This window comes from Neomonachus schauinslandi, chromosome 6 (genome assembly GCF_002201575.2).
Source record: "Neomonachus schauinslandi chromosome 6, ASM220157v2, whole genome shotgun sequence".
Classification (NCBI taxonomy): domain Eukaryota; kingdom Metazoa; phylum Chordata; class Mammalia; order Carnivora; family Phocidae; genus Neomonachus; species Neomonachus schauinslandi.
Genome location: NC_058408.1, coordinates 115,205,129 through 115,221,056, shown reverse-complemented (window position 1 = coordinate 115,221,056; position 15,928 = coordinate 115,205,129). Strand labels below are relative to the sequence as shown.

The window sequence follows — 15,928 nt, the reverse complement described above, 5'->3', positions numbered from 1 at the left end:
CTATTTTAAATTTAGCTAAAACACTTTTCTGACATTAGTATTCTTTTCAGGAAATAAGTATTCACATAAATTGTTTTCTCAGAAATTGACCCTGAACATAGAATTTCAGATCATTGAAAACAGGATCATTTGAAATCTACATTTCCTTTCCGTTTCCTAATTCATTTCAGTTCTCAATAGGATTTTCTTATGAAATTAACTTTTCCCTCTCTGCATAGTTACATAAGCTTGCTTTTCTAATCATGAAAAATTTTACCCATTTCGGCACTTATTAAAGTGAACTTTTACTTAAAGGATTTCTGGTTGTAAAGCCAGAGTATATGACTAGAGGCAGATAAATAATACCTCATCATTTATAGCTGCAGAATTTCTTTATAATTTTTAAATGCCTTTGGAAAGCTAGATCTTGTGCCCAAAGCATGCTTTTGTGTTTGAAATCCTTCAGCGAACTCCTTATTCAGGTCATATGCTTCCAAAGCCCTGCTTTTCTTTCCTCAGGATAAATTGCATTATGTGTTACCATTAACAATGCCACGTCATTTCGAAGAAGACTAAACTAAGTAGTGCAAGTCCAGGTTGCTGGAAACTAGATGAGTAGGCATTGTTTTGGTTACTGTGCAAAGGGTATATCTGTTTAATTACCAAAGATTGGTCAGTCCCCAAATACCTTGTCATACCTGCTTGTCATTGTCATAACCACCCACTGCCCTCCCTCCCCCAACATAATCGTGTGGATTTTTTTTCAGATACCATTTTTGTTCAGTCATTTAACTACCTAGTAATATTATGAATTATTAGTATTTGCCATTGGGAAAATGACTGAGCATTAACTCACTGGCCTAATTGACTTTGGGGGGCCAGATGGTGCCTTCTCCCTGGAGGAACATAGATGGGACAAACACTGTTGTTAGAGAGTGCCATCTGACTCGAACAACTTTTAAGAAGCCTGGTTCTAGTTGGTTTTAGTCCTCCCCAGATGCTGTTTAAATCTGGTTTTCCAGTTCTCTGTCATTATAGAATTGCCTTCCTTAACTTGATAGCAATATATTTAGTTGCTTGTGAGTCATTAAGGCATTTTAAATCACCCTTTTTTATTTTATTTTGGTCTTTTTCAGGTTGTTTGAAGGACGTTCATCAAGGAAACCAGAGAAGCTTAAAACACTCTTCTGCTACTTTAGAAGAGTCACAGAGAAAAGTAAATTCCTTTCATTCTTAATATAATTTTTATCACTGATGCGGACAGTTCAGATCAAGTGGCAGGTCAGAAACATTTTGTGTTCAAAGTACATCTTCCTGCCCAAACCAAATAATTCAGCATTATAGTCTAGATTTTATGCATATTATATACATTAAATGTGTGCTATGAATATGTGTGAGTTTTATATACTCTGAAATTAAACCAGCAGAACATATTTTAATAGGTTTTCATGAATGAGAAACAGTAAATTAATACTTTGAAAAGAAAGTATATAGACCAGGAAATACATTTTGGGTGTTCTTTATTTAGAGAAGCATTGATTATTAACAGTTAGTGTATTTGCAGAGGATAGCTGATTTGTTGCCTTCCTACTCATCCCTCTCTTGTGGCCCCTTTACAAACTTTATAGAGTTCTTATAAAACAGTGTTGTACTTAGTGTTTATATGTTTCTCTTTTTCTGTTGGACCTTGACCATCTTGTTTTCCCAGAGTCTAATCATAACGCCTGAGGCAGATATCTTAACCAGTGCTGGAAGTTACTAGCTAATAATAGATCAGTATTGCTACTCTTACCCTAGGAGCTGGGCGACCACAAACAAGTTTCTTAACACCTCTAAGCCTCAGTTTCCTCATCAGTAAAATAAAAGAATAATGATCAGTTACCTCATAGGATAGTTGTAAGTATGAAGTGAGAAGTTACATGATTAATAAATGTTAGCTATTTCCAGTAGATGGCCTTTCCTACAAGTCGATTATAAGGGAAACCAGAACATCTTAAAGTTTGCTTTTGCTAAGTAGAGCAGGTCAACTCTGGTCAAGTGAAATGAGTTCTTTTCAGTTCTGGTCATTCAGGTTGTCAGATTGTCTCTAAGTACATCATTGACTCATTTTAAGATCAATTTTCTCGTATTCTTCCTTTAGTATATAATTTCACATTATAGTATACTTGGCATTTTTTTCTTTTTGAAGGTATTGCTATTAAACATTGTTTAGAGTTTTGGAAAGTAATCAATTATCAGAATGTTGATATTTAAGAGAAAAATCATGCTTCTTTGATAGAGGGTTATTTATTTCTTATTTTAGTTTTGATCTCTATACTGAATGAAATAATAAAGTAAATGAAGACTCATTTGGGTTTATGAGACATAAAGCCAAATTAGAATTTGTAATAATTTGTTGGAAAGATGAGTACATTTTTTGCTATTCTAAATTTGCTTTGCTAAATAGAATGAATTCCGTTATTATACCTAAGTAATTCAGAGTTTACCTTTCTGTCCTTGGATTCAAATCATGTATGTCTTCTCTAAAAGCTAACTTGTCTAAGCTTTAGGATTTTATTGGCTTTGAGGGAAAATGCTAATATTTTGTTTTTTCAACTAGAAATTTATAACCCATCGTAAGTATTAGGAATTGGGCTGAAAAAGATAAATTATAACTAGACATTTTATTTTCTGACTTTTTCATTGTACATGGTAATTTAGTTTTTTGTGAAATATAGTGATACGTGTTGTAAGTTTTTAGGATGTAAAGCTACAGGCTTAAGGAGGAAATACTCAGTGGAACAAAAGAGGTTTGCAAGTTAATGATTAATTTATATAGAAGGTCTGAAGTCTACTTAATGGAAACTACAGAAACCTATTTAAACAATATTTCATCAAATCTAGGACATTATAAATGGTAAAAAGTGTCATTATGTTATGTACCACTAAGAAGGAAAAAGCACTCAGGATGGGGAGTCATAGGAGACCTCTTTTACAGAGCTGATTCACCAAAGGTCTGTACCTTCAGTCTAAGGATAGATGAGAAATTAACCTGTGCAAAAAAGGGACAGTAAAGAAACTACAAGTGTCAACATGACACTGGCTAGAGAAGAAACAAAAAAATCTCCCCTGAGAATTTGAACCACAAGCTTCAAGTTTGAGTCTGAAGTCATATTATCAGTGTGATCCACAAAAGCCTGCAACAGTGGATTTAATTCACACTGATCTCAGGTTGATGGTGTTCCCAGATGACCAGAGAAGCAGATACACATCTTCTCTGGAAAAATTCGACTTTAATCTAGACCAGTGGCAGTGACTAGATACCTTCCATTACGAAAAGATGTATCCCAGTTTCAGAAGTTAATATGCCTTTTAGAATTGATAAAATATAATTCCATCAAGACTAACTTTTCAGTGTTGTCAGTGTCTACATTTTATATTTTTAATGAGGATCTTGAGGTTGAAAGATTTTCAACGGCTTTCTGAATTATTTTCAGTATGGTTTTAGATAAAATATTTTATAGATGGAGTATTTAAAAATTGATGATTCATATGCAGTGTATATTGTGATTTTATTGAGAGAAATACTTGATTAACCAAAATAATCTATTCTAGCATAAAAGTTACCTTTTTATGGAAGAAAGGCAGTAAGAATGCTAAGTATTTTTAATTATATCTAAAGAGCCATGTTCTGCCTTTTTTCTGGCTTTGCTAGTGATATTCATTTATGAATTTCTCTTGGGATCTCCTAGTATATATGAAGGACATTTAATATTCTTATCTGCTAAGTTGCTGAATAATGATACTGACATTAATTTCTTATTAATAGAATTGCTTCTCTGGTGTTTGAATTGTTTGATCTCTTGTGAGTTTTAAATATGTTATCCATTTGCCTTAGAGAAATTTCTTAAGGAAATCTTAAGAATATTTTATAACCCATATTAACAAAAGTCACCCATTAATATTCTACTGTAACAATTCCATATGATTTTTGAGTTGTTACTGCTTGTGACTAAGAGCAGAGAAATGTGGAATCATCCAGAGGAATGAAATGATTGTCAAGCTTTTATTGGGACTCTACCACCATTATCACTAATAGTTCCTGACATATCTCTCTTTGCTTAAGAGCTTTTCTCTTTCTTGCCTCCTTTTCTTTTTAACAGAAGAAAACAGAAGTGGCCTGGCCTTTTTAGTTTGTTCTTTGATTTGAATCAAACAAATTACTTTTGGCCTACTGATTTATTTGTTGCTTTTGCCACTAGTTAGAAAAAAAAAAAAGTAAACCTAACAAAAAAGATCGCATTCTTCTAAAATATACTGCGTTTTGATCCCCTCATATCTATTCCTCCTTAAAAACTGTCATCTTTCTTCTCTAACCTCATAGAACACAGTAATTCCTCCTTCCAGCTAAGGTGCCTTGTAAGTAGAACAATTGCATATCATCTAAGCCCTGGATTTAGCTTTGTCAACTCCAAAGGGCGTGCCAACAATTTTCTTTTTTAATCACAGACATTTTATTTTATTATAAAATGCATAAATTTGTATACATTCATGAGCCTTTAGATGTAAGATTAAGTCCTTTCTTTGAGGTGTCTGCAGATTAAAATTCAGTTTTGTCTTCATTGTGTAAGCTACACTCATTAATGCACCTTTTTTTTTTCAGTGATTTTTTACAAATGTATTCAGTTTAGAAAACTTTACCAGTGGGTACCATTGTGCTGTTTGTATAGTTTTGTGTTTTAGTTGAGGGCTTACTATTTTATAGAAGGAGTTCCTACTGTAAGGATAATATTATTTTAAATAATTCTTCTGTTGTATTCTAACACTAAGCTTCGTATTTTTCCAGTTAGTTTTATAACCATTGTTAGATCCATTATTTTACTGAATGTATATAATCTTTCCAAAATCAAAACTTCTTTTGGGTGTGTTTTTCCCTTATTGCTTTTGTAGAACCTACTGGCTTGGTGACATTTACAAGACAGAGTCTTGAAGATTTTCCAGAGTGGGAAAGGTAATAATAATAAAAATAATCTGGGAATCTTAGAATTATAAGGGCTCTTTTACCGTGATAGGATTCTATTTTGCAACTCCTGGAAAGATGGTTTCCCAACCTCTTAGTTGCCCTAGTGCTAGGGAGTTTCCTGTAAATGATCCATTGATAGCTCCCATTGTTGGAAAGGTCATGCTATCTGAATCAAAGCCTGTAAGCCTGTGATTTCTACTCTTTGCCTTAGTCTTTTTCTTCTGAAGCAAAGTCCTATTTAGGAGTTTTGTGTGAAGACACTAATATCAACTAGAACACCAATATTTATTTTTTAAAAAGATTTTATTTATTGATTTGAGGGAGAGAGTGAGAGAGAGAGAGAACACAAGCAGGAGGGAGCAGCAGGCAGAGGGAGAGGGAGAAAGCCGACTCCCCGCTAAGCACGGAGCCCAATGTCGGGCTCCATCCAAGGACTCTGGAGTCATGACCTGAGCTGAAAGCAGATGCTTAACCGACTGAGCCACCCAGGCACCCCTAGAACACCAATATTTAATACTAATCCTGACCCTTCTCTTTTGGTTACTATATTTGTATTTTATGGCTTTTCATTCTGGAGGACAAGATGGGGGGAAATTTCTTTGTTAAAAAAAAAATGTAAATAGTAGTTACCTAGAATTTGTCTGAATGATAAGAATTTTGAAGTTTGGCTGTTCACATGTACTATTGGCAGATTTTGTGAAAGCTGCTAATTTACTGTGTTTTTTTTCTTATTATTTATCTGCAAATAACTGAGAAGAATAATAACCAATCTGAGTTTATTCAGATTTGTAAGTTCCTTTGTGCCCTGAACTAGTTAATACATTTCCTAATCTAGAGCAGATCCCAAAGCACTTAAAGAAGAGTAGATCAACTTTTTCATCAAACATGAAGACATGATCAAACATACTAAATGCGTATTTTGCGTATGCATTCATGTTAACTCTCATTTTCACTTTCTCATAATTTTTATCATAGTTTGTAATTGTTTCCTTTGGAATTAGTGATGAAAGGGACTCACTTTTAAGGAAGTTAACTGGAGGAAGCACATCTACTTAAGTGGCTTTCCTGTGGTTTTTCTTATCCATCAAAGATGTTTATTTGTGAGGCGAAAGGAAAACAAACTTACTTTAGGAGGCCGGCTGCATGGCTGAGATGATTATTAGTAGAGGGAGGTGGGTAAAAGATTAAACAAGTGGAAGATAAAAACAAAAACAAAATAGAGCCAGAAAGGAAGAGAACATGTATAGCATTTTGGATGGAGTCTTGGCATATTAGAGATGAAAGGGACCCCAGGAAATCATCTCACCCAGCTGTCTACTAAAAATATCAATCAACTCTATAATATCTGTGACAGATGACAGACAGCTTCAATGATGGGAAATGCACTGTTTCACCTCAGTGTATCCCGTTGTTGGCTGCTCGTGTTATTATCTAATACTTTCATTCAGTAAGAAACTCTGTATTCCAAAGAATCTCTGTGCCCCTTCCATTCCTGGTTCTTCCTTCTGGTGGTACAATAAATGAATCTAATTTTCTTTAACATTCAGTCTTCTTCATATATCATCATGCTTTCTTGACCCACCCCCACCTCTAACAGCGCACACAGGTACATAACTAAATTTATTAATTTCTTCTGTTTTGCATATAATATGGATTCTAAACCCTTTATTTTTGTTCTTGATACACTCCAGGCCATTGGTCCCTCTTAAAATATGGTATCTACAACTAAAAGTAACAGTCTGCTCTTATCTGCCCAGACCAGAATACAGATTGGTTTTCTTAGCTTTTCTATTAGTATCTGATAGGAATTCAGATGTTTTGATCATCCCACTTTGGTGTAGATTTTATAGATCATGCCGAGGGCTTGTTTTTAATTCAGCTGCAGATCTCTACTCTGCATCTGACATTAATTTGGCATTAACATGAAAGGACATCCATTGGTACATTACCGTCTGAGAGAGAAGGAATAGGACAAAATGCCAAGATTGGCAAGGCTGCTGTGTCAGTGAGATAACTTTGCCCCTAAGTAAGATCGAGATATTCCCCTTAACTTTCATAGGCACAATTCAACTTGATAACTTTTCTAACTTTTTTTGCCTCATTGACCTCTTTTTGTTTTAGCTGCTTCATAAGTAAGTTGGAGAATGTTATTAATCAATCTCCCAGACTCCACAGAACCAGAAACATGTATTCATTTAAAGAGGAAGGATAAAGAAGAGAGGATTGTTGGTGTTCCCAGGAGTAGGGAGCTAAATGGGTGCCAGGAAGTTAGAGGGTTTTCTGATTTCCAGGTTTCTGCCATGTGACAGTTAACCCAGTGATTATCAGTGAATACCTTATCTGTGCTTAGTTAATCACAGAGAGCCACAATCATCTGTGTCTTTGATTGTGACTGGTATGAAAGATTTGCTGGGGCCAATCAGGAAGTTGGAGGATGCTTTTATAAAAGTGTCTAGCAGTTTCATAATTTTATTGAGAATTGTACTGTACATTGACAGCTTCAGTTATGAAGAATAGTTGATGACAGATGAGATTTCTGTTTTGAAGTCCTGACTGATAAACTAGAGATTTCTGGATCATGCTTCTTTTTGTCTTTTCAGTAGTATCCTAGTGGGTAGTCTCCCTTAGCATAAAATGGCCAGGAAAGTAGGATCAAAAAAACAAACAAAAAAAGGAAGTTAAAAAAAAAAAGATCAAACTTGTGTCATTACTTTCTAGAAGAGATTTAGAAAGTAATTTTTCTAAAGGTATAGCATACTGTTAAAGAGTTTGGGCCATTGTTAGGGCTACCTGGCTTCATATCCTTGTTGCTTTGTTGCTTATGAGTCTTGGGCAGGTTACTTAAATGCTTTCTGTGCATTATTTTCCCATTTGTAAAAAGAGATAGTAATAGGGTTGTTGTGAGGATTACATGAGTTAATGCAAGTGGAGCTCTTAGAACCTGTACTGAATTGCGTTCTGTTTAAGGCTGTTAATCTATTGGACTGGAGCTTCCCCAGAAATGTATTTGGACTCATTGAAATCAGGAGGAAAGTAAATCCCAATAATAATGCTTCCCCTGTTAAATTGTTTTAAGAAATATATAATTGTTTTAAAAAATATATAGTCCCCCCCCAAAATGAATGCCACCCTTATGTAAGTTAGGCATTTGGATCTCATCTGTTATATTCTATTGTAATTTATATTTTTTATCAAGTAAGGAATCAGGGAAAATCTGTTACTGAAAAATGTCATCACAAATACTATTAATAAAATGGAATTGGTTTTTTAATATAATGTAAGCCAGGTAAATACTGTAAGGGAGGAAAAAGTTTTTTCTTGACCTAGTTAGGGTCCCAGGCTGGGTCTGAAAACTAAAAGGACAAAGATTTAACAGGAGAAAAGCACACAAATTTGTTTAATGTAAGTTTTACATGTCACAGGAACCTTCTTAAGGAAATGAAGGCCCAAAGAAACAGACCCACTTACTTTTTTGCTAGGTTCAATGAAGAGTAGACATCTCTGAGGAATTTGACAGATTAAGAAATATGAGGTAATTGTAGTTATCCAGGGAAAACTTAGCAAGGCCTGTTTGTTAGAATTCTTGGCATCCCTTTTTCTTTGGATAAGGATGTTCCTTTCCTCCAAATACAGGGTGGGCACCTTGCACATGAGGGTTTTATTACACTGTGAGGAGGGGAGGAGGTCATAGTGACCCTCCTGCTTCTGCCATTTTCTCAAACTTAATTCAGCTTAAAATATTTGATATACCATGATGCCAAATTTTGGGGTAGCATGTCAGTGACTGTGGTCAATGAAAGGGAAAGAAAATAATTGTGACTTACAAGTAATAGATTCATCCATCAATTTTATTAATATAAAAATATCATAGATCAGATTTCTGTGGCCTGTATTTTCATCAAGACACCCCCACCACACACACTCGTGTACAAGCTAGTGAAAATAGACTCCATCCCAATATATATGATTTATTGCCAAATTTTTCTGTATTTTTCTTTAGGTTGCCAACTCTAGCATAATAATAAAATTGCATAGATTTTTTTTTTTTTTTTTTTTACATTTTGAGAAGTTTTTCAATTCTTAAAGAAGAGAAACTAATATTTTATAGGAGAAAAATGGGTTTTAAAGCAGCATGTTATCCCATTTTAATTTAAATATGTGTATTTAATATTTGAATAAGAAAAAGTTTGGGAGAATCTGTATCAAAAATGTTAACCAGGCACCTGTTTCTGGCTTTTAAGATTTGGAATGGTTTCAATATTTCTTCTCTAGTTATGTATATTTTCACATTTTTCCATAGTGAAATGTTTGTCATTAAAGGTAATGGATTATCGGGGTACGTGGGTGGCTCAGTTGGTTAAGGAACTGCCTTCAGCTCAGGTCATGATCCTGGAGTCCCGGGATCGAGTCCCGCGTCGGGCTCCCTGCTCACTGGGGAGTCTGCTTCTCCCTCTGACCCTCCCCTCTCTCATATGCTCTCTCTCTCTCATTCTCTCTCTTTCAAATAAATAAAATAAGAGAAAAAAAAAAAAAAGGAAAAAAGTAAAGGATTATCTTTTTAAATTGTAGATGTGAAAAACCCCTGACTCGATTGCATGTCACTTATGAAGGTACCATAGAAGGAAATGGTCAAGGCATGCTACAGGTAGGTGGATCACAACAGTGTGCGTGTGTTTGGGACTTACTCTTGCCAAGCTTCTGACAGCAAAGGAAATATGAAAACCTGTTTATTTATCTCCTAAACTGATTTAATGCGAAGAAGCATGATAGCAGAATGGAGAAAAACGCCAAACAGATCATTTTGACAGCCTTGGTAAGACTTATTTGCCAGTGTACGCTGTTTCTTAACGTGCACCTCTTTAAAAAGGCTTTGACAGAAAATCTTAAGATCTGGACAACATCAGGCCTCTTAGTTCATACATTGATGTAGATTGACAGTGGATGAAGTTCCCACAGTATGGTCTTGACAAGCTGTCACCAAGTAGTTTTGTTCTTTTTCTTTAAAGGCTCTTGCTCTGCCCCAAATGATGACCAGCTTGAAATGTTTTTCTGCCACCAACCTTGTTTAGGTCTTAGGAGGCAGACATCTAAAACTGATTGATAAGAAAGTCCTCTCTCCCATATGTAACAGTTTCAGGCACATGAGCCAACTATGCTTGCTGTCTTTTCCCTGTTTCAGAGCAGATTTTGCCCATCTCTCAATCTTTGTTACTAATCTGTGTTACTGCCTTTACTTTAAAAATATATATTTTTGGAAAAAGGAGTTAACAAAACACCCTCTGTATCTAGCTTTAAATTGTTGTAACACTTAACTTGAACATGTTTTTCTTTTGCTTTATAGTGATTTTTAAAAAATCACTAATCAGAGACAAAATGTTAGTGATTTGTGTTCATATCCCATTTATAAGAACATTGTAATTTCAGTTTTCTTTGAAAGATGCTGTACATCATTTCACTTATACTGGAAATTGCTGATTTTTCTTCTTAGATCCTTATTTGGTGCTTATATTGGGTCAGAAGTTAAATCATTTTCCTGAGAATGGACTAACTTTTTTGAATAACTTAATGTATACTGTAAAATGACTAGACTCATTTGCATTTGGCTTCTTATGATATATTTATGCTCTCAGTGCTTAGTGAAACTGAGACTCTTTTTAGAATGGCCTTTCAAAGACATATTTGTAATTAAAATCTTCAAGGGGGCAAACCATATTTTGCTTTAAGTCACTCTCTCCCAGTAATTTTTTGAGATTATAAACAGAAATACTTAGATAACTGAATTAATATTTGTCTGGCACTTAAAATTTTTAAAAATTTGTATTTAATCATTACTTTTTTGTAAACAGTAATTTTGAAATATGCTTAAAATTTGTTTCAAATGAATGTTACTTTTTTCACACATTTCCATCTTGATGATGTTCTTTTCTACATTAAAATCTTGGATTTAACTGAGGGAGTCTTAATACACATGAAATAAACAAAGCTACTGCTAGTTAGCACCACAGGAATGCTGACCTTTCCTCACAATACAATTCAGCAAGGAATTATTTAGCAACATTCAAGGTTGAGATTCTTCCCATTTTTCTGGAATATATTATAGATGAAATGTGAAACCTCAATAGATTAAAAGAATTCTGTAAAGGCTTCTATTAATTATTCTCCCTACCCATGCCATGTATCCCCAGGAGATCGGGGAATACTGTATTGCAATATTTCAAAGCTCCTTGTGTAGCATATAAATTACATTATACTGAATGGCAACAACAACAAAACCTCTCTAAGGATTGTTATCATTTCTCCCTTTTCATCAAGTTATAATTCAGAAACTGACTAATCTGAACAAGTAGCTTTAAAGTAAAGTGAGTTGGAAAATGGCTAAAAATAAAGAAGCCCTCATATGCTTGTTTTCATGTACTGGAACAGGTTTCTCACCTGTAATAGAGAGTCTTTTATTAACTTTTTTAAGTAGTAGAAAGTTTGATTTTTCTAAAAGACCCCTGCCTTCAGAGGCATATTGAGTTTAGTATAATGTATTTATTTCTGTGCATACCTTTCAAGTAATAAATGTTGGCCTTTTATTCAAAGAATGAATAATAGTATGCACATTGAATGTATTTCATTTATCATTACCAAGTTGTACATAAGTTGGATAGAACTTATCTTTTTATTTTAGTTGTGTACCTTGTTCCAGTAAAAATTAAGTTTTGCTGATTTCAAACCTTGTTTGTTTCTCATTTGTATTCACAGTACTGTTATGCTTAGCTAGTCTCTTGATTTTCAAGTGCTCTCCATTTTAATTTTTGCTGGGTCTCTCTTTCCTTCACTTTCTTCCCCACTGACCTGTTTGAGGTCCTAGTAGTGCTTATCTAAACTATTCAGTAGTCACCTACCCAGCCTCTCTGCTTTTAATTTTACTCCTTTCCAATTCATTCTTTAAACTCTAGCCTGAATTATCTTTCTAAAACACAGGTCCAGTTGTAACTTTTCTTCCTAGAATTTTTCCAAGAACCTTCAAAATTAAATACTTTCCTTGACCCCAGAATACCTCATCAGCAACTATAATCCTTCACATACTCTATATTGCAGACAGGCATCAGGAATCTGCTTAACACTGTCTTCATATAGCTCTGTACAGTTGTTTTTTTCCCACGTCCTTGTGCAGTTATTCCCTCTGCCTGAATGTCAGCAAAATCTAGTTTGAATGCCATGTCTCCTTGCTCCAATTTTAGTTAATTGTATTATTTGGGAAGGATCTAATACATTCTAGTAGGTTCTTTAGTAATCACCTTATTCTGCGTATGTGCTGGGATCTCATCTAGATTGCAAATGCTGTGAAGTCAAGGCTCATGTCATACTCATCTTTGTATCACATGGTTCCCAGCACAATATTCAGTTGATCTTTGTTGAACATTTTAAGCCATAAATCACCCAATGCATAATGACCTTATATGTTGAAAGCAGCTAATTCTAATCAATGGACTAGTTCAACTAAAATTAATTTTCTATATAAGCCAAAGAGTTACTCTTTTTTTTTAGTGTTGATTTAGTATGCCAGAGTATAAAATACATATGGTTCTCTGTAATAACTCATTTCAAGAACTTGTCTAGTCATATTTTTCAGTATTTCTAAGTTTTTCTCTAATGAAAGAAGACTACTTTACCTTCTGTTAATTTCTGTCTTTTTACATGTATCTTTATATATCAAAAGATTCATGTTCTTGCTTTACTCTTTTGTAAAACAGACTTCAAATTACTATGTAGTATCATAATTGCTTTAGAGAACAAGTTTTAGGAAATCTTATATTTGACAATAGTCTGAAAGTATATGTAAAATAATAGAAAAAAAGTATATTGGTCTCTACCCCTGGTTCTTTGCACAGAGCTCCTAAAACCCCAGTAATATCCTAACTGATAAGAGCACTAGAGGCATCTTTTGTTCTAATATTTGGTCTTTGACCCTGATTTCCTGAAACAGAGCTCCTAAATCCCTTGGAATTTCCTAGGTGATAGGAGTGTGTTTTGTTCTGATGAGGTGACTTTTGCTGAGCTCCTGGATAGTTTCAGGATGGGGGCTGGTCACCAAGAAGATTAAGCCATGATGAGAGGTTTGGAACTTTTACGCCACCCCCATTTTCTGGGAAAGGAAGAGGGACTGGAAACTGAGTTAATGCTTGATCATGCCTAAGTGATGAAGCTTCCACAAAACTCCCCAAAAGTACAGGATTCAAAGAGCTTCCAGGTTGGTGAACATGTGGAAGTACTAGGAGAGTGCCTTGCCCAGAGAGGCGTAGAAACTCTGTGCTACATGGGCATGGTAACTGGGAAGAGGCATCTGTATCCCTTATTATATCCTTTTTAATAAATCAGTAAACATAAATAAGTGTTATCCTGAGTTCTGTGAGCTGTTCTATCAAACCACAGGAGCAGGTCATGGGAACCCCAACTTATAGCTGGTCAATTAGAAGTATAATTGACAACTTGGGACTTGCAGTTGGTGTGTGAAGTGGGGCAGTCTTGTGGGACTGAATCCTTAGCCTGTGGGATCTGATGTGAACTCCTGGTAGATGATGTCAGAACTGAATAGAATTACAGGATACCTAGCTGGTGTTTCAGAATTTCTTGATGTGTAGAAACCCATACATCTGGTGTCAAAAGTGTTGTGAGTGTGGTATTAGTGTAAGAGGAAAGGAGAGACACAGGAGTATGTTTTTTCTATACGGTATATAAGCTTCTCTTATATTACTTACTAAATTCTTTTTGCATGTGTATAGCTATGTATGTAGCTATGTATGTACACAGGGTGTTGTGTATGTGTGTAATCTAAGTCCTCGAATAGAAAAATCTAAGGCAAAGCTGGAAACCATTAAGTTTTTATTAAAATTCCAGTTAACATACAGTGTGATACTACTTTCAGGTGTACAATTTAGTGATTCAACACTTAATTATAATACCTGGTGCTCATCACGAGTGTACTCCTTAAACCCCATCACCTATTTAACTTATTTAACCTATTTCCCCCCTCCCACCTCCCCTCTGGTAACCATCAGTTTGTTCTCTATAGTTTTTTGGTTTGCCTCTTTCTTGTGTCCCCCCTATGATCACTTGTTTCTTAAATTCCACATGAGTAAAATCATATGGTATGGGTCTTTTTCTGACTGACTTATTTCACTTAGCATAATACTCTCTAGCTCTATCCACATTGTTGCAAATGGCAAGATTTCGTTCTTTTTTATGGCTGAGGACTATTCCAGTTTGTTTATTTATACACACACATACACCCCACTCTTCTTTATCCATTTATCAGTTGATGGTAATTTGGGCTCTTTCCATAAACATGTACTCTGATGTTTATAAGTAGCATTATCAACAATAGCCAAATTATGAATCTTTGTTGTTAAACTAGGTTTTCTGTTTTCATTTTTTTCCTTAGCTGTATTAAAAAAAATAGTTTGTGATGTTTACACAGTTTTGCATTTACAACTGAATTTAGGATGAAATTTCCATCTCTTTATTCTTTCACAGAAGAAAAAGGTTACCCAAAAAAGGGCAATTACTAAGTTTCTCAGTTCTTTTAGGACAAATGTTTGATTGCCATATTATATAAGATACAATTAAAGTCATAAGAAATCCAGAAATGGAAATTGAATAGTGAATGGTGTGGAAATGATCTTAAAACCTTTCCAAATAGTTTCCCTTGATTTGTGGCCCTTGGAGTACATAGAAGGTTTGTAAACAAGAGTCTGTATAATTACATTGAGGCTTTTGCCTAAAAGCTCCATTTTCCAGGTTCCTTCTAAGGTTTTAGAATCCAAAGGAATAAGCAGAGATGTTAACTGCAGTGAGATGGAAAGAGTACATTCAACCACAACCTATTCTCCCTGGGAAGATTACTAATTTGGGGATTGATTTATATGGGAAATGAAAGGAAGAGGGAGACTACTTCTTTATCATATATGTAGGTATTTAGATCATCATTTAACATGCCACATTTTCCCAAATAGGTGGATTTTGCAAACCGTTTTGTTGGAGGTGGTGTAACCGGTGCAGGACTTGTGCAAGAAGAAATCCGCTTTTTAATCAACCCCGAGTTAATTGTTTCACGGCTCTTCACTGAGGTGCTGGATCACAATGAATGTCTTATCATTACAGGTTAGTTATGGGTAGTCTGTATGATAGAGTAGTTTTCCCCATCTATGAATATCTATCATGAAGGCTAGAAGCCACCAAGATATCGCTATTCTGTATCATGGGCATTAGTCCCTATATTTTTATTGATTAATTCTTGGTTTTTTGAAATTGTTACAGTTTTATTTTCCTAATCTTGAGTAAGACATTTTATTCCCACCTTTTCTTTCTTGGCATCTTTATCTGAGGAACAAGGGTAAAAACTATGCATTTACCCTCCAGTTTGAAATTTTATGATATAATGCCCTTAAAAAGAGGATAGTGATATGTCTTTGAACATGTATTCTATTATTATTCTTTATTTTTTAAAGATTTTTTAAATTTATTTGACAGAGAGAGACACAGCGAGAGAGGGAACACAAGTAGGGGGTAGTGGGAGAGGTAGAAGCAGGCTTCCCGCAGAGCAGGGAGCTCGATGCGGGGCTCGATCCCAGGACCCTGGGATCATGACCTGAGCCGAAGGCAGACGCTTAACGACTGAGCCACCCAGGCGCCCCCTATTATTATTCTTCCATTATGTTTCCATAGTGCTTTGTTATACTTCAGTATGAAGACTTATATAAATAAAAAAAACACAGTTACAGTAGTCAGAGAGAATCAGTAAAACAGAGAGCTTTTATAGAAGAGAAATAAATCAGTAACCTTATATTAACCCAATTTCTAATCCTAAGAGAAAAAAATGTGATGATCTGAGTGGCTTTTCTTGATTTAAGTTAATATGGGAGGAGGAGAGAGGGAAATATGGTCAAATTTATACTTTAG

General features: G+C 34.8%; 1 protein-coding gene across 3 annotated transcripts in view; it reads left to right on the top strand.

Moving 5' to 3' along the window:
* The window catches only part of PARG (poly(ADP-ribose) glycohydrolase), a 117,943-nt gene that overhangs the window by 62,673 nt on the left and 39,342 nt on the right, over window positions 1–15,928 (top strand). For all 3 annotated transcript variants that reach the window (XM_021699654.2, XM_021699655.2, XM_021699653.2), the window contains exons 10-13: window positions 1,116–1,195; window positions 4,909–4,969; window positions 9,551–9,626; window positions 14,983–15,130. In XM_021699654.2, the coding sequence (XP_021555329.2) occupies window positions 1,116–1,195; window positions 4,909–4,969; window positions 9,551–9,626; window positions 14,983–15,130 (365 nt within the window). The remainder of the gene's footprint in view (window positions 1–1,115; window positions 1,196–4,908; window positions 4,970–9,550; window positions 9,627–14,982; window positions 15,131–15,928) is intronic.